Source organism: Strongylocentrotus purpuratus, unplaced genomic scaffold, assembly GCF_000002235.5.
Source record: "Strongylocentrotus purpuratus isolate Spur 01 unplaced genomic scaffold, Spur_5.0 spur5_scaffold_4, whole genome shotgun sequence".
Lineage (NCBI taxonomy): Eukaryota > Metazoa > Echinodermata > Echinoidea > Camarodonta > Strongylocentrotidae > Strongylocentrotus > Strongylocentrotus purpuratus.
Window position 1 is genome coordinate 19,582,373 of NW_022145610.1, and position 20,032 is coordinate 19,602,404.

Below are 20,032 nucleotides of genomic sequence, written 5' to 3' on the forward strand. Positions count from 1 at the left end.
AGAGCATCAACAACCAATTGAGCAATAACATTGTAGCCTGAAATCTGAAAATACATAAACAAAGGAAAAGAAGACAAATGTCAAAATGAGCAGTGTACTTACTTAAATCTATTGATGGTTCCACCGATGGCAGACGAAGTACTGTTAAAATCAGGAATAGTAGTACTGATAGAGCGATGAAATGAGCCATTCTCCCTGAAATACTCTTGTTTGCTCGTGGAGAATGAATTTAACGGTGACCTCAAGAGAACCGCTAGCATAAATATAAATATTTCCTACACTGAATATAAACCGTCCAAGGTCCAACACTGTTGTGGCGGAACGTGAGTTGTATGAAGATTATCCAAATATTTTGGCTTTGAGTGTTCTTGCACTTTGATAAATCACAACTTTCCGCCACAAGGTCGTTAAATGTTAAGTAAATAAATATGTGACCTTGCGACAGTGCAGAAGGGTGTAAAAGCCAATTCAAAATATTCAGGCTCTATTGTACACAGATCTCGTGGAGAGGTCAGAATGTCGTTGTTTTCTCCGTAAATTTCTCAGCGTGTCCTATGGAAGTCATTTATATCCATGATAAATCCAAGATATTCCAAACGTGATGAAAATTGATGTTTTTCCATCACAAATCCGTATTTTCAGCATGCAGTTTAGAAGTACAGTATCTAATCATCCACCGTAGCATCTGAGGTATGGGGTGAAGGAATGCACATCAGATCATTGACAATTTCAAGGCACAGTCTGAAAAACAATCACCACTTGTGCACCTCCTCACTGTCACAGGCAGACGGCGGATGCATAAACGCAGGCCAACTTGTAAGAGCGATTACGACACGGTTCCCATTCTGCATCTTGTAATGCTGACTGTAAGAGCAATGCAATCCCACTGAAGCCAGGCAACCAGGCTTGATGTGCATACAATCGTCAGGGTAGTAGTGGATGGATGCGTTGGGCTGCGAAGAGTCGTCTGCTGCTATTCAGCGATGCACACACACACACTACGGAGATCTACACAATGTTATTTATCCCAGCCAGGCGCACTGATGGAGTAGATTGTATGGAGTGTCAGCATCACCAAGCTAGCTCCTCTCTGGTTCTCTCTACCTCGCTCTCCAATATTACACAGCACTGCTAATAGCTACTTGAGCAGTGACCGACTGGTGATCCTTTCTTGCACGTTGCCCATACAGAGGGATCCTGACTGGCGGCTTGACACAATAGGGTTATGAGGTCACCAGTCAGTAGACACTGATATCACTCACTGACTGAGTGGGCTGTGGTTGTATTGTAGTGAAGCTCTGTGTATTCTATTGAAGATTCGATTCATTCCTTGTTTGAAGATTTAGTGTCCTTCCTCTCGGGTTTTATCAAACAAAGCCCAGATTCTGTGAACAGAAACAGGAGAAGAGAAAAAAAGAGAGAATGAGAAATCCGTTGAATCCCACTTGATCTTTGTGAATAAGAATAGAACGGTGACTAAAGGAGATTCAAAGTGAATGATTCACACATCTAATACATCCATCAAAATAAAAACCCTTTATTCATTGTGGGTGGATTAATTAAGAATGGCTTCTGAAAATTTGGGTCTATTCATGTATATATCCAGTCATGACGTCTTCCATGAACTGAATGAAAAAGAAAATATTTTGTGGTTTCCTGGCATGAAAAATATCAAACAAACAATGAAAGAACAACTGTTTTACAGGTGTATATGACAAATAATATGCGAGATGAATTCAATTATTTCAGTCATTAATCTAAAATCAACAACAAAAAAACAGAAACAAATTTAATAGTGCATGGACTTCAAGTCAGAAGTATGATTAATATCCATGTAAGTGTAAAAAAAAATGAAGAAAAACAACAGATGTTCATGTGTTACGAGAATATCATGACAATCACATTTATCAGAGTTTACATTCTAATCTAATAAGTCTACCTTGGAAACTAAACTTTTCAATACATAAAATTTCATGTAAAATGTATTTGAAAAAGCTAGTTTCATAGGCAAACTTTGGCCTCTATTCTTTATAACAGCCTGTGAGAGAGATGGGGGATGAGAGAGAAAGAGGGGGGAAGAGAGAGAAAGAGAGAGGGCAATATGGTAAAGGGAAAGAAATGTTGGAGGTGGGATGGGGAAAGGGAGAGAGAGAAGGGGAAGAGAGGGGGAAGGAAAAGAAATGAAGGGTGATGGGGAGGGGTGATGGGGAGGGGGTTGGGAGAGAGGAGAGGGAGAGAGAGAGGGAGAGAGAGAGAGGGAGGGAGGGAGGGAGAGAGGGAGAGAGAGAAAGAGAGAAAGAGAGAAAGAGAAAAAGAGGTGAGATGTGAGAGAGATTTTTTTTGTACCCGTTAGAAAAACTACACCGTAATAATGACTGGGCAAGTATAGCATGCCTGCAATTTTGTGCGCATATACCGCATGCTTGAGGATTATGCATAATTTAGACAAATTTCACCCATCTCAAAAATGCTGCCAGCAGGGCGACACTCAAGGATTCTTACACCATCAAGAGGAGACCTTGTAATGACTGGCAGTTCGTCATCAGAAATCAAGGCCCTAGGAAAACGGCTTGGGCCTTCGAAGGCATCTACATCTACATTGTACCATCCATGTAGGGTCCATGATTGTACCAAGATGCAAGGTGCCAAGCATTGAAATGACATAATGTCACTATAATTATAATAGTATTATTATCATCATACAGCAAAAGTTACAGTAGGCTATTTGTGATAGGAACATATATTATCAGTTTTACTTTTGTTCCCATCAATTAAGATAGATCATTTCCACAAAACACAAAACTTGAAAAACACTAATCGCTATATAATAAATAGAACTACCGTACATTTTTAATTAATAATTGTATACATGTACATAGTTTGTAGTTTCTGTGTGCATATCGATCATTATCTTCATCATCATCACCATCTTTATCACCTTCATATCATCATCATCATGGTCATGATCATCATTTTTATTTATTTATTTGTATTTATTTATTTCTGATATTTATACAGTGTGGCACATATCACCAATTTGGTGGTATCCGTGAGGCCCTGTATTATTATCATCATAATGATATATTATCATCATCATCATTGTCTTCATCATTATTATCATCATCATATACATGTATCATCATTATCACAATTGCATCACAAACACAATAACTTATTCCATCTATCTTCTCCCATCCCAGCTCGCTTTCCTCCAAAACATCAATTTCCAAGTCTCTCTATTTCCTTGATAGTATAGCAAATAGTAAAATCAATAGAAAGCACTCCAGACTAGTATGAAACAGGATTCCGATTTTCATTATGAAACTCATTTTAAATTGTCCTCCCTGGCGGGATTGCATCATCTATGGCCTTGGTTGAGAAATAGGCGATGGAAACTTTCTTTAACAGCCTACAATTATTGATAATTGAACAGGCACATGACTCACTCCACTCCGGCCATTCACTCAAACCCTTGAATATGAAACAAATGTCACTTTATCAAATTTGGGAACTGAGCGTATGAAGGTCCATCTAGTTAGCAAACATGCTTAACGCTGAATTAGATTTTACATGGGTGCTACGTTGTCAAATACAGCACTGATGCTCTTCTGGTATCGAACCAAATCTAATTTGATTACGAGCCCAAAAGCATTCTCAACAAAAATGTGAATGTACACGTTTACTCAAATTATGTTGTTACACTGCTCAGTCTACGTGTATAACAAACATACCGGTACGTATGTATAATGGAGACCCAAAAAATGTTTGGAAAATAAATGTCCATAAAAAATTGCTTTCTAGAATATAAAAATTGCTTTCTAGTTCAATATCTACCCTCCGAACCCCCTTAAAAAATGTATCCCCCTGTCTGAGATTCATGAACTACCCCCTGCCAAGACTGTATGGATGAAAATGATAGAAAATATAGGGTCTTATTGAATTGAATATTCATTTCCTACTCTAATTCATACTCTTGAATCAATGATTGTGTTGTAAATCTAATTTGGTTGGTTTTGATATGATTCTAAATTGAGCAGGACTTTTTGATGTTAGCTTCATGCGGAACATGAAAAGTAGCAAATGAACCAATCTATAATGTTGTAAATTTGTTGAGTTCCATTTTAAGCATGAATTGGAAAATAATATGGTTTTAGTTTTCTCCTCAATTTGGATTGCATTTTAAAACTGGGTCACTTTCTAGTTTTAAAGGTTAATACAATCTTTTGAAATGAACTAGAATCATGCATCTCTCCCTCAAAAGGTTTTCCACCAAGATGCCAAATTGACAATGTACACTTAACTCCCTGACTGCTGGTTAATCACACTCACATAGGCTTAATACAGGAAACTCCTAGTTCCCTGCAGGCAATGGGTTTAATACATAATGCCTGCTGAACCTGAAGTGGATCAATGAAAGCGATTAAAGTACCTTTTCAAGTCTTACAAAACTCTTCCCTTTCAAATCATTTCACACTTCCCTCTAAACTCAACTTACTTTTATTCTTCCAGGATTACGGAGCAAACTTATCCTCCAGCTATAAGCCCTTTGTTCCCATGTTGAATACCAAACCCTAAACAGGTACACACTGCCTAAAAGTAAAACCAAGCTAAAGATTTTAACACCCTTTTATGAGCCAAACTTCTGTTTACTTTGGCACTAATCCTTTAAGATGACCCATTTACTTGTTTAATTGCCAAACTGATACTTCATGAATATTCACTCAACTGCCTGGTAGAGCAGAAATAGTGTTTTCTGTTAGTATTAACGTAAGTAGGAGCCCATGTGGAGGCTCTTCCATTTAATACTTACATGTAGCAACGCTATTATGAGGTCATTAGGTTAACTTTTCTATACAGCTGAGCTATCTATACCTGACAGAAAACAACGAGGCTTTTCTTTTTCTTTGGGGAATGCATATTATTATGCATTCATTTTGGGAAATTATATGGAGTCAAATTATATATTAATACATATATTATCATATATTCATATTATGAAATGATATGGTTTTTTTGAAAGCATACATGTACATTCATGTCAATATTAAAGTGAACCAATATTGTATGAGAATAGTGTACAAAAAAGGATATATACATATTTGGGAAAATATATGGAGTCATTATATATTGATACATATAGTATACAAATATACGAAGCTGTGAGAAAGAATAGTGGAAATTATTTATCTGAGGAGGGACTGGCAAAGTACTATTTTTTCCAAGGGGCGAAGCCCCGAGGAAAAGAATAGTAACTATTGCAGTCCCTCCGAAGATATATAATTTCCACTATTCTTACAAACTAAATGCTTGGTATATTTGTTTTATATCACTTCGTTACGATTCGAACGTTTGATTAATGATTGGCTGGCATTATGGTTTTTAACTTTATTTGTATGTCACCCCGGTATTGGCGAGGTTTATAATCAGCCTAGTTTAAATTTGTCGATTTAACCTGCGCACAATTATTAAATGCGCATTTAATGAGACGCACTAATTGCGCATTATTTTTGACTGAACATGATGTGACGTCACAATGCTTTTCTACCTGAAAATCTCATAGAGCATGCGCAGTTCTGCCCATGAAAAAATAGTGGAAAATATTCGGAGCTCTGGCAGAGATTTGTTTCAAATAGTGAAATTATATTTTATCACGTGACCACCAATTGACCAATCATGTATTTAGAAAACTCATGAATATTCATAGAAGGGATATAATTTAATATATTCATATTATGAAATTAAATATTTTTTGAAAGAATAACTTCATATCGGAAATATACATATGATATGGCAAAGAGAAATGGGCATGAAATAAAACAAGACTGGAAATATTAAATAACTGCCATTTCCGAATACACTCAGCAGTGATACTAAGATATTCTTATGAAAACAATGCTGATAAAAAGACAATGCTGATAACAGAACAAAGAGGCAATAAAGTAACTTCCTCACCTATACAAGTTCCTTTAATTTAAATTTTAATTAAAAACATGTCTGATGTGTAAAAATTACGAATTTGATACCCAATAAAAATCCACACATCAGATGTTTCGTTCCCTCCACAATGCAAACACATTCTATTATTGATTGTTCTAAGAGTGAATACACACCCTGGTATTAAAGACAATGAAACGACTGCTTCATTTCTGCCACCTCCCCCCCCCCCCCCTTCCTTCCCTCCTCTCTCTCTTCCTCTCTCTCTTTCTCTCTCTCTCTCTTTTCTCTCTTTCTCGCTCTCTTTCTCTATCTATCTCTCTCTATCTTTCTCTATTTCCCTCTTTCTCTCTTTGTGAGCACGTGCCTGCATGTCTTCTGACTTACATGTACGAGTGTCTCTCCCTTTCTTTCTTGCTCTCGATCTCCTCTTTCTCCCTCCCTCCCCTTTCTCTCTCCCTCCCCTTTCTCTATTTAATTTTCTTTAGTACAGTCCCTCTCTCATCCTCTCTTCCTTTCTCTCTCTCTCTCTCTCTCTTCCACACACATGCCACACACATACACACTCAGTACTACTAGCCTCATTAGCATGAATTATTCATTTTATAAATCATGTGCTTGTTTTCAGCACAAATACATGCAGGACAATCTTTCTAACAAAGAGCAAATAATAATAGGAATGAGCATCACCGACAATTGTCAAGACAAAGGGTCTTTTCCACACTCATTGTACCGGTATACGGTAGGTTGGTGAAATATGTGCATGTATATTGTAATAAAAGTAAAGCAAAATATGCACAAAATGTGGTTAGATATTGAATAGAGATGTGGTGAGGGAAACATAAGGTGATAGTGCCGACAAGTATTTTAAAACAAATTAGCAGTTCTGCTGGAATAATTTTATATCATGAATATAGCCTACATGTACATGAGCATATACACATACAGTTCACTACTGAATTATTCATACCCTTGTAAATTTGATGGTTTTTTTTTTTGGTGCTTTTCCTAACTCAGTAACGACAGGTGGGCTGGTTGAACTAAGGCCTTTCTTGAAAACAATATAGATATCAGCTTTAATATATCACTTTCATAAACTGGGAGAAATCAATTTTTCACACTCATAATTTTTTTTTACAGTATAGAGCGAATGGGAGGAAACCTCACAAAATACGTCACAGAGTTGCCAATTTGTCTTTGATTTATTGCAACATGAAAAATTCATAACTTTCTTATTGTTAATCAGATTTTGCTCAAACTTTCACTGACCAGATCCTCTCATTTTTCTGTTTCTATTTCTGTTTCAACTTAAAGATGAACTTGAGTTCTGGTAAAAAAAGTAAAAATGAATTCTCACAGAATCAAACGAAACTTACACTGAATGTTCAAGATTACAAATAAATGTCATTTGCCAAACAATTTTGGTAGAAAATGTATACTGGCTGAGTAATGAGCATAGAAAGATTTATAAGGAAATCAAGGTAAGTATAGACCAGACACCATTTGTGTAGTCCCATATACATCTTTCTGTGTACATTGCTTGTTACTTTTCCAAGACTGGGCCAAATTTACTATCATTTTGTTGACTCCAGAACCTTGCAGTACACACCAATACTCACATGATACGTAATCAACTTTTTCTGATCCATTCCACACCTTTTCTTTCACAATGCAATTGCATGACCAGAACTCAACTTTTTCTTTTATCAGGGTGGACTTGCCCCTTTAAGGCGACTGGAGCCCATCTCCTGCTGGTACACAGAGCAAATGAACAAGTGATCTGGACATGAAGTCACGTCTGATCTGACAGCCCTGCACCATATGAAACGTTCCTGGCAAGTCAAAGTCATCCATTGGTATCTCTTCCTTTTAAATCTCTCATGACACTGAAATTTAGTATACAGCTCTGAAAATCCCTTTGTTTAGCAGGGGAAAAAATACACGGGGGCTCAGGGCGAATTAGCCCCCGAAATGCCACAAAGAGCCCCCGGAAGTCATAAAAGAGCCCCCCAAATTTGGAAAGAGTTCAATGCAAAACAAATTAAAGAGTGTTATTTTCATGCAAGCAAGCTTGAAAAGTACCCCCCAAACATGTTTAAACATTTTTTTCCCTGTTGTTTAGGTACATTCCTTTTAGATATTACAAACTTTGTCAAGTTCATGATGGAACATGGAATGGCATTGATTTTGTTGTGGATCAAACAGTAAAACAGTAAGATTTTGAATATTTTATGAAGTATATAATGTAGAAAGATTTAATGTTTATTATATTAGTAATATTGATTTTCTTGAAGTAATCTTGATGTACAGCGCTCTGAAACTTTTATGTCACAAGCGCTATATAAATTAATTGTATTATTACTATTATAATATTGATTTTGTTTTGGATATACATACAGTGTCTTTTCTCATTTGGCTAATTTCATCAAGTTCATATTTTTTTCATAGAAATTGCACTACAATCCCTTTGGTTGTAATGATAATCGTTCACAAAAAATAGATTAAATTTTTTACGAAATTTAGGCCCATCATTCTCTGCAAGTCACATTCATATTCTTCATTTTCCTTCTTTCCCTACATTCCCTTATCAATGAATGTTGATAGAGATTTTATTAATCATTTTAACTCATATTGAATTTACATGAAAATTTGATTCCATATTCATTGAATGAATTATGCACATCTACACCAATACCTCTGTAGGATAACAAAAGTAAAGTCATCAAGCTAAATGAAATTGTATATATGCGAATACAACATGGTGCCAGTTCCTGTGTAATTTATAGGCCTATACAATTTATCAGGAAACAAAACTTTCTAGTAAATATGCTATGAACCCCTCCACTTTCTTTCTTTTTCTTTTTTTCTTCTTTTACAGCCTGGCCCCCATGCTGGTCTGACATGGAAACCAAGTCAGACTTCCCGCTGTTCGGCCAAATGAAATTCTGCTGTGCGAGAGATGGCCCAAACAAATCAAGTTCTAGAATGCAAAAGGCGTGTTTTCACACAAACTTTCACACTGCAGTCGAAAGTGTGAACAGCAAATTCTCCTCATGCTCAAGTACAAAAACATTCTGAGGACATAAGTATTCAAAATGCATTCAGCAATTAAGTCTCCTCAAAAAGTATCAAGCCCCAAAGTCTCCTAAATTTTCAAAAAGATGTACACATACATGTACAAGAATATAGAAAATTTGGAGGACAACATCTAAACTTTCTTTGGAATAAATAAGAGAAGTTCTGAGCTCATTACCCTCTTAATTTTGTTTTTATATAATTGACTGCTAGGAAAGCATGTGTATTGCTTGTAAGTAAGCAACAAGAGGACCAATGGCTTTAAGTCCTCTCCGAGGAACTTGGTAATGATTAATGCATTACTAAAGGGCACTAGTGCATCGACTTGGTTTCAAACCCAGGACCTGCGTAGCACATATGCCAAAATATTATTAACAGAAAACACAGTAATATGTACAAGTAGCACACATAGGACGTTGATACCCATTACCTTCATAAATTAGTATTGTTTTAGCATCATCACAAATACACAGTTAAGAACATGAACACAGCCTGTCAGACGGAGATTGCACTGACACTTACAATTAGCGCCACCATGGGTTTGGGAGGGTTTGCAGCTAGGGCTGATGCAATCTCGCCAATTTAGGCCGGGACCAGATTGTTCAAATTACTGGGGAGACATACGGGTACAACATCCAACAAAGATTGCATATGTGCCCTCCCCAGGATTTTTCCACCTACTCTGCCCCCTCCCTCCCTCCCCCCTCCCCTCCCCCTCCATTGTTCACATATATGGGAGATGTGTGACATCCCAAACGATTGCATATATATATGCACCTTGAGGGGATCTTTCTCCTTCTACTTCGTCGTCCCTCCCCCTCCCCCTCTCCCCCTTCCATTATTCAAAGAAATTACTAGAGAGATACAAAATACATCAGAGACAACAATAGGTAGTCTACATCTTGAACAGGATTCTTTATCGACCCCCTCCCCCCCCCCCCCCCTTCAAATATTTGGCTTTAGGGCACCGAGGCCTTGACAAGGGTGCGTCATGGAAGGGGGAAAAAGTTGCCAAAAATGTTTTTAACAGAAGCAAATCAAAAAGATGATAATCAATAAGCACATAAATAAATAAATAAATAAGGAAAAGCCATTGAAATTGATTTTGTGTGTGTTTATTGAATGTATTGATAATAATGTCAATTATTAAAAGGGCATTTTGATTATGATACCAATGTCGTGGATCAGTAAATTGAAGGTTAATACATGTATATGAATGTGGGAGCTTTTACCACTTACAATTAAGGCTATATTTTTAAAATGGGATCCCATGAGAAATCAATCTCCATTGAAAATGAAATGTATTTCTAAGAAACCTGTACACATCCAACAAGAGTACCATCAACTAGATAAAGGCACTAATATAAACAAATCATGAATGATACCTCAGAAAGTGTTCTGAATGTGGTACAGTTCTCATGACTCACTACAACATCGAATTCCCTTGGGAAGGGGGTTTGAACCACAGGTCTTCCTTCCACAGAAGGCCTGTCCTCACTAACTCGAGATTGCCAAATATCCAGCTATTTGAACTATCCCGATCGAAACTATCCAACTAATTTGGTTCTTCATTAGACCGAAGTAGCAAATTAGCTGGATAGTTGGTCAGGATAATATCCCAAGATATCTTGGTCTAGTTTGCAAAATATCCCACTATTTCCCAACTAGCGGGATAGTTTGCGACCGTCTTTAATAGACAGAAGTACGGAGTCAAATATCCCGATCCCATCATGCACAACGATTTCCGGTTTTCCGTGTTTACTAGTTGTACTAGCGCGCTGAGCGGTATAGATCGTATGTGCGCCGGAAATCGTTGTGCATAATGGGATCGGGATATTTGACTCTGTACTTCTGTCTATAAATGAAGACGGTCGCAAACTATCCCGCTAGTTGGGAAATAGTGGGATATTTTGCAAACTAGACCAAGATATCTTGGGATATTATCCCGACCAACTATCCAGCTAATTTGCTACTTCGGTCTAATGAAGACGCAAATTAGCTGGATAGTTTCAATCGGGATAGTTCAAATAGCTGGATATTTGGCAATCTCGAGATAGTGAAGACACGTCTATAGGCAACATATCACATGCCCTTGAGAAGAGAGAAAGTATAAAGATTTCAGAGCTATTCATCATGACCTTTGACCTCCGCCAACCCTCACAGTCCCATTGTTGGGACGCTGACTGATGTCCCCTGTCAGTTTCTATGAAATGTGCAGTCAGACCTCAGGCTGAAGTGGATTATTTTCATGTCAAGTTTGGCTTAGCGGACTACGACTCAAGGCATGCTTGGTGTAGTTAGTGTATTGTTACATCAAGTTGTTGCTTTAGTTGAATAGCCTTATTTTCTAGAAGTAACATTTACAAAATAAAGCGCTAAGTGTAAATTCAGTATTCTGTTTAAACTGGGGTGGGGTCAATTTTTCTTTCAGATATCCAGCTTATATCCACTCCAATCCAAAATATATTTCATAAAGCGTCTTTTCCTTGCAATTGCAAAGCTACATTTCTGATAATTTTACCCATTTGTCTATTTCAGTTACTATTTGTTATTGTTGCATAGCAAGAAACTATCTCTTTCCAAGGTAATTAACTCTCCTTCACTGACAATTAAGGGGAAAACAAATATTCAAATTTCAGGCTTTACATGTAAGTAAGCTTATTTTGGGCCATATTTTGAGACGGGAAATAATTAGTTTTACTCATACACTGTAAAATGTCATACAGTGTATCATCATATTGTTCATGAGGACAATTTCAAGTCAAAACTTCCCAGTTTTAATGGTAAGTTGTGAAATATGTGAGAAAATGTAATCATACAACTATGCCTCTTTCACTTTCCCAATCCAACTGCCTCTAAATAAAGAATGAACCTTGCGTGTAAAATGAAATTGGTAATATAATTTATAATCTTGTTCTGGCATATTCAAAAAGAAATTGAAAAGCATGTTGAAACAAAAGAGTAGCAAAGTGTGACCGAGGTTATCAATGTTCAATAGATTTAATTGTATACAGCCAGCAAGAAATAACTCAATACAAGACAAAATACAAAATGTAGGCTACAAAAATTAATAACTGTTAACTGCATCTACCAAGAAAACTTGATTGAATCGACTTCAGCCAACCTAATTTTCAAGACAAATTAATTTTCAAAAATACATTTACTCATAGTTTCAAGAGTCAGTAAGTGTGTTTGTTTGTTTCTTATAAAGAGGTGTTATGTACATGAGATATTTGTTGTGGTCACACAAATAGTTTTGATAATTCCTGACCCAAGATCAAATTCCAGAGCTGTGACGCTCAACTCACCAAGTGGTCAGACCAGGAATGCATACTCCCTGATGTCCATAATTTGGTAGGAGAAAACTTGATTATAATTGTTTTCAGTCACAAGCTGTAATAGCCACGGCATTCACTTTCAGTTTGTGATTTCCTATTAACACAGAGAGTACAAGTTAACAAATACCATACAAGATTGTTTGTCCACCTCCTTTGTTATATATATAGTATATTGGCAGGAAATTAGGAACCTTATTATGTTCAGGATATTGTATCTCAAATTTCAGAATGAGATATGTCTGCCGAGAGTGAGGAGGGTGTTCGCTCTATGTGAAAGTATAGGAGATAATGACCTTTCGGCTCTCTGTAAAAAGTATAAAGTTCCTCGATACTTTGTACTTTAAACTTCTCGAAAATGATTCACATGTAAACAATACTCTCATAACAATCATATAAAGTGATATTTGTATTGTCTAAATACAGAGAACAATTGAATTACAGAATGAAATATACTGTATGCTGAGAGAAAGAAGGGAGTTCATTCTAAATCTATGTAAAAGTATAGGAGAAAATGACCTTTTGGCCCTCTGCAAAAAGTATAGAGTTCCTTGATACAGTATTGTACTTTAAAGGTAAAGACCAGTATTGGAAACGCCCCAATTTCAAAAAATAAAATAGAAGCTCTCATTACCAATCATGTGAAAGAATATGTTTTGACTAATACATGATGATAAAAAATTTGCCGGGAAACTGCCTACTAATTCATATATTTGGTAAATTTGTTTCTCTCATGGTCTGTGAGAGATATAGGGTAGTCCCATATACATCTTTCTGTGTATAGTGCTTGTAACTTTACGAAGAATGGGCCAAATTTCTTATCATTTTGATGATTCCAGAACCTTGCAGATGCTAGGTGCTAGATGATCAACCTTTTCTGATCGATTCCACAACGTTTCTTTCACAATGCAATCGCATGACCATAACTAGTCTTTACCTTTAATGCAGTCATACCAAAGAGGTACTATCTCCTTGGTCATACACATAAAACAGGACCCAACATTTCAAAAATCTGGACCCTAATTAATGCAAAAAGGGAGTGTAGAGCTGCCATGTTTCATATATCATAATTTACATGAACTAATTCTACGCAGAGAAGTCTATCTCAACACTTTTATCTCTTATTTTCAGAGCCACTTTGGAAAATTAGACCAATCCAGAGATGGCTTCTTTGTTATCGTGTATCTTATTATTACTAAATAAAATAATTAGGGCAAGTTTCTAATGTATTTTTATGCTCATAAGTGTTTTGATTCTGTTTCCTAGTGTTATAGCTTAAAAGTAATCAATACTGTGTAAATGAAGGTACTGTAAATACAAATATGGAAGTATAGACTTGCAAAGTAATTATCACCTTTTCCTGTTTTGAAGTTTAAAAACACAACACACTTCAACAGACCACTCGAGAATGGAAATGACTAGGAAAATTCACAAAGAGATATTACGTATTTCCATCAGTGTTTGATTTTCTGGGTAAATTTGGCTGGTAATGACTGTTTTATAGATTTTATGTTTTAACCCAGGCTGTTTTTAAATTATACTTTTAAATGCAAAGTAATGATGAGAGAAAACTTGAATTTTAACCTATACTGGATATTAAAGATTATTACCTTTGAATACATCAATAAGATGGGAGAAAACTTGAAATTTAACCAACATGTACATGCATACTGGTTTAAATTATACCTTTAGGCATATGCAGCCCAAAAAAAATGAAAATGTTAAATTCCAACGACATTTGAAAGACAATTTTAGAACTTCCATCAAAACAAAAGGGCTTGAGAATGGCTAATGGTGGGATAATTACAACCTTTAGAAAATGAAAAGGTTAAATTCCAATGGCATTTGAAAGACAATTTTAGAACTTCCTGAAAAACAAAAGAGCTTGAGATTGGCTTTTAGTGGGAAAATTACAATTCTGCAGAATCACGAGACAAAACGCATCTTTTTCAGCGTTTCCGTTTTTAAACATGTTTATTTTTACGACCGGTGAGAAATCGCTTGAACGCAACCGTGTTTTAAAGGTACTATGTCCCTTTTGCAGCCAACCTCAAATTATGTAGAACTTTGCAGGAATTGTTAATATGTCATGTATGTCCTATCTGTGAAATTTAAACGTTAGCAGTGTCCTCATATTCAAATTATCCAAGGAAACCCGTTTACTTGCTAGACTTCACTGTCAGACACTATTGAGTGACTGACTGGCTTTTTTTCTTCTTTGGTAATAACATACATGAAAAGAGTTGTAAAGGGTACATGAGCATTTGTCTACATCAATAACTCACTTCTTGTGATTGCCAAGATTAAACTGATTGAATCTTTGCGCAGCATAAAACGTATGACCATTCGGTACAATTGTCTGAAAATCAAGACTATTACTTTTGGGCTCTATAGCCCTAAAGTCGATATGACAACTAATAGTCATTATTTTCCCACTTGAAGACATTTTCAAGCCCCACCTTTTTTAGGGAAGTTCTAAATACCGGTAAGTATTATCTTTCAAATGCAGTTGGAATTTAACTTTTTCATTTTTTGGGCCTGCAAATGGAACATAGTACCTTTAAACTAAACGTCTTTGAAAAACGTGTTTTAAGGGTGAAAAAGTGTCGATTGAACGCACCCTAAGTTGTCGAATTGACTTTAAGTGAATGCAATCACCTAAGTAATAGTCTGATTTTCAGACCCTTTTACCGAATGATCGTACGTTTTGAAGGAAAATTCACATAGGTTTTTAAACTCCATTAGTGTTCGATTTTCTCGGTTAGTTTGGCTTTAATGATCAGTTTTTATCAATTTGATGTTTAAACCCAGCCTGCATGGATCAAAGTATATCTTTGAATACATATTGATGATAAGAGAAAACTCTGAGACTGAAAGAGGAACTTGACTTGGTGAAATTGAGCGGCTCAATAACATCTCTAGGAATGACTGCAACAGGACATTGGTATGCAAGTAACATCACCAATAAGACATTCCTGTAATACTCTGATGGATATGGTGATACGGCAAGTGGAATTTAATCCTAAAGGGAAACTAAAATAAAGGAGATGTGATATCGATATCTCTACAAAACATAAGATCATTGTCCTCGTTTTAAACTTGGGATGATAGATAACCTATCACGGAAGTATAGGAGGTAAACATACATTTTGTAATCGTATCGACAGTTTTGCAATTATATATAGGTTCCTTTTATCTTTTGTAATAGTTCTTCATGATTTGTTGACCCAGGAAAGCAGACAATCTATTTGGGGTCAAAACTTTCTGTAAAATGACAAGTAAACATCCCCATGGCTCTAATATCAAGAGTTTGGCAATAAAAAGATTATCTTTCACGCAAAAAATAAAGGAAAGAGAAATCGATACTCTGAAAATAAGATATCGTTGCCTGAATTTTGTTTTATTTGGGGAAACAGATAACGGAGCATTATCAGAATCAAAGGTAAACATAATAATGTGATTAAGTATCAGACTGAAAATGAATACCAAATTTTTGTGCACGGGGACTTGTTTTGGAGAGCGTCCGCAAAAATTTGATTTCCTTTCCAATTGCATCATTGGTATGCATTTTTCCTTTCCACTTTAAAAAAAACTTTTTTTACGTTTAAAGATTTTGAACAAACACCTTTAAAAAAAAACATATGGCAGATATTAAATGTGTTTTCATCAGCTCAAGCAATCAGCACTGACAGTCTGCCTCCAAATTCACCCCAAACATGGAAATACACAAGAACATGGGAATATATTAACAATGGAATGCTGCGGATTTTGTTCACAGGTTGAAAGAAACATGTCTTTGCATTTTGAGCCAGACTAGGGTTAACCACAGACTTCTCTGCCTAATTTGGAACATGTTGGTTGCACGCAGGTTGAGGCATAGTAACCGGAACCTGTATGCTTCCAGAAATGAAATGAAATATTTATGACTACAGAAAGCGTACAAGTACAGTTAGTGTAGATTTTATATTACATTGAAAAACCTGTTTGCTTGCTAGCTCACTAGGGCTGATATTTGGCAAGTGAACTACACTTGAAACATTTTTTGGACATTTAAAGGGAAAATTATTGTTGTTTTCATTGTTGAGTCGATTTGTAAGCAAGTTTAATCTTCATTTTAAGTTTTTAAACAATCAATCATGCATTGGGACAAGTTTTTATCGCATCTTTTCACATGAATTTTGTTTTCCTTTTCATTTCAAGGAACTAGCTAATTTCTCTGAAAGAAAAGAGAAGAGAATTTCGAGGATCATTTCATTTTGGCCATGTCACCCTGCGACCCCCGCCCCCCCCCCCCCCACCCCTGAGCCGTAGAAGGTCAGAAATTATTTGACCCAAGCAAATCCATGAAAGCTGGAACCCTGATCCCAAATTCCATAGAATTGGAAGCATCATTGTCCGGGTGAAGGTCTAGTAATATCTATTGAGAAATGGTGACAGAGTGTTTCGCAAGCCTGTTCTTGAAGGAAAAGCACAAGAAAGGTGTAGGTCTGTGACTCTGTATCGCCTCCATTTTTGTTTTAGTGTGTGCATAAAACTTCAAAAGCAGATCACTTATCAAAATATCGCTTGTGAGAAAGTGTATCCATACCAGGTAAATGTCATGTTGCTATATATATACATTGCAATGCAAATTGTTATTTCTTGTAATCAAGTTTTAATCGTTTGCTTCTATTTCTAAGGAAGAGGATGGCTGTCTGTTAAAGGAAGCATGCCTTGAGAAATGTCAAACTAATGAGATAGTGATTAGGGTCTAACCGGTACCTGATGAAGACACTGTTACAAACGAGCGTTGACGAGGCTGCCTTGTTTATACACAATGGGTAATCAGAAGCGCAGTGAGACGTCACGCCCTGCCAACAGAGATAGGGGGCGACTGAGAGACATACTCCGTAGACTGCCGAAGATGACAAACGATCTGTCAACACTCCGTATAGCCTGCCAGCGCTTCTAAACCCTACGACTGATACCACTGCGTGTCTTTTTAAAAATAAACACTCCCGGTGTTGGAGATACGATGCGGTGATAACAGCATCATTAGGTTTACAACCAGGAGAAGAGCTTTAAAGATACTATGTCCCTTTTGCAGTCAACACCAAATTCTGTAGAACTTTGCAGGAATTGTTAATATGTCATGTATGTCCTATCTGTGAAATTTAAACGTTAGCAGTGTCCTAATATTCAAATTATGCAAGGAAACCCGTTTACTTGCTAGACTTCACTGTCAGACACTATTGAGTGACTGACTGGCTTTTTTTCTTCTTTGGAAATAACATACACCTGTACATAAAATGAGCTGGAAAGGGTACATGAGCATTTGTCTACATCAATAACCCACTTCTTGTGATGGCCAAAATTAAAATGATTGAATCTTTGCGCAGCATAAAACATACAACCGTTTGGTACATGTACACTGGTCTGAAAATCAGACCCTTACTTACTGGCTCTATAGCTCCTAAGTCGATTCGAAAACTAATAGTGATTATTTTCCCACTTAAAGACATTTTCAAGCCCCCATTTTTTGGGCAAGTTCTAAATTAGTATTATCTTTCAAATGCCGTTGGAATTTAACCTTTTCATTTTTTTGGCCTGCAAATGGGACATAGTACCTTTAAAGTTTTTTCCAAATATGTCGTAGAGCGACGTGCCAGTGACGAATCTGGGTGGGATCCCAGACATTTGTATGTTCGTGCTCATCTGAGAGTACCACATTTGGGTTAATGGATGACTCCAACATCATTTATCAACAATATAAATTGTGAGATCTTTAAAAGAGATCCAAACACGATATGGCTCATAGTCGTCGTAAATTTGTGTTTATTTGAATTCTTGATGGAGTTTGAAGAAACAGGAGAGGAATGAGGCATCAATAATGATGCTCGATGAATGAACTTTTTAAAATGTTGGCATGTACCTCTCTAGTACTCTTTTCACACTGGTTTTGCTTAACCCCGTACTTTGCTTAGCCCCGTACTATTTTTTTTGGCTTTTCACACACGCTGTTTTTAGTCCTGTACTAGCGCCTATTCCGGAATAAGAAAACTCCCGCTGTTCTCACTGCATTTTGTTAACCCCGGATATCGTGAATGTTATGATTGGACATACTTCGCATCTGGCCAGCTGCGATACGCTTCATTGCGTAGTACCGGACTATTTTTTGTTTCTGTTGTCATTCATTTGCTTAGCACCGCAATTGCGGGGTTAGCAGGAGTTAGCACCACAATTGCGGAGTTAGCCCTGCTATTTTGCAGGGTTAGTTAACCCCGTACTATAGGTGGGGTTAGCCAACTTTAGCCCACTTTGGTAAAAACCAGTCTGAACAGAAAGTGGAATAGGCTTAACCCCGTACTATAGGTGGGGCTAAGACCCCCCTTAACCCCACCTATAGTACGGGGTTAAGCAAAATATTGCCAGTGTGAAAACAGTATAAGGTTACCAATTTGTCAATTATATAAGCAGGGTTTGACAGAATTATGCAGATGGCATAAATCTGTAGGCCTACAATATGATGCCTCCCAATAAATATACAGAGAAGGTGAATGCACGGAAATCAAACTTACCATTTTGCTCCAAAAGTGTTTATACATGCATCTCTCCTTTCAGATCTACAGAGAAAAAGAATAAAGTAAACAGTCTGTAAATATCTTGCACAAATGTAAAGTTTGGTAATGTAATAAGAGCTGAATGTGACTAAATGATTAAAATGTGACTTAATGTGGTCCAATGCCTAGGGTTCAGGCTAGTGTTGGGGTTAGGGTTAGCTATGAAACTTAAGTCTTTAGATTTAGCTTCATTGGTGAAGCATTGGTCAACCTAAAAAAGGTCCAGTCAACTTTTTGTGGTGGGGTATTCTAAAGACAAGGTTGTTCCAAAAGTTGTAATCAAATCTTCTTGGTACACATGCGTAATCAATAATATATATTTGGAATATAGATAGACAACATGTACACCCTTTTCAAAGTTGCACAGGGCTCCGTACATCACGTTAGGCCTGTTTTCATCAGACCAAAGTTGCAAAATAACCAGCTATTTTTATAACTAGCCCAATCTCAAATTAGCTAGCTAATTTACGTCTTCATCAGTTGCAATTAGCGGGCTATTTGGTTGAGAAAATATTCCAAGAAATCTTGGTCTCGTTTCCAAAATAGCCCGCTATTTAGGAAATAGTGGGCTAATTTGCGCCCGTCCGAGCTACTTTGTGATGGTCGAGTGCATCGGTCTGGTAAAGGCTCAATTTTGAACTGCGGGAAAATGTCCGGAGTCTAAAATAGCAGGTTATTATGCAACTTTGGTCTGATGAAGACAGCCCTATGGGTATTATGTTTTTAATGGAATATGTGCACCTCAGTGTTACACAAATATTGAAGGAAGGGGGAAGGGGGAAGGGGGAGGGGGGCGTTGTGGGTGGGGATAGTGCACCAGATCGCTTTTATTTCATGGAGCACTATATACATGTCAGCTTTTATCATGAAATGTATCCCTACACTTCTTTACAAAAAGCACAATCAATTCGTAAAGATATGCAGATCAAAGTTCCAAGGTGAACTTCCGTCCTCCATCTCAAATAACATATATGCCTAACCTTTTGATAAACATGCGTGCCTTCTAATTAACATTTGAATGGTCTGAAGGCACGAGATGGCCTTCGTGCGACCCCTATGCCACTTTCACTTTTCGGTAGTCGGTATAAA

General features: G+C 36.8%; 1 protein-coding gene and 1 long non-coding RNA gene across 2 annotated transcripts in view; both read right to left on the reverse strand.

Annotated features, from left to right (window-relative positions):
• LOC578737 (discoidin domain-containing receptor 2) overlaps positions 1 to 993 on the reverse strand; it is a 49,620-nt gene extending 48,627 nt beyond the window's left edge. The window contains exon 1 of the mRNA XM_778892.5: positions 103 to 993. Within this exon, the coding sequence (XP_783985.3) occupies positions 103 to 190 (88 nt within the window). The 5' untranslated portion in view covers positions 191 to 993. The remainder of the gene's footprint in view (positions 1 to 102) is intronic.
• Positions 994 to 1,084: 91 nt separating this feature from the next.
• Positions 1,085 to 20,032, reverse strand: part of LOC115929248 — a 43,223-nt gene continuing 24,275 nt past the window's right edge. The window contains exons 2-3 of the long non-coding RNA XR_004066399.1: positions 18,902 to 18,946; positions 1,085 to 1,385 (exon numbers count right to left, since the gene is read on the reverse strand). This is a non-coding gene — a long non-coding RNA (uncharacterized LOC115929248). The remainder of the gene's footprint in view (positions 1,386 to 18,901; positions 18,947 to 20,032) is intronic.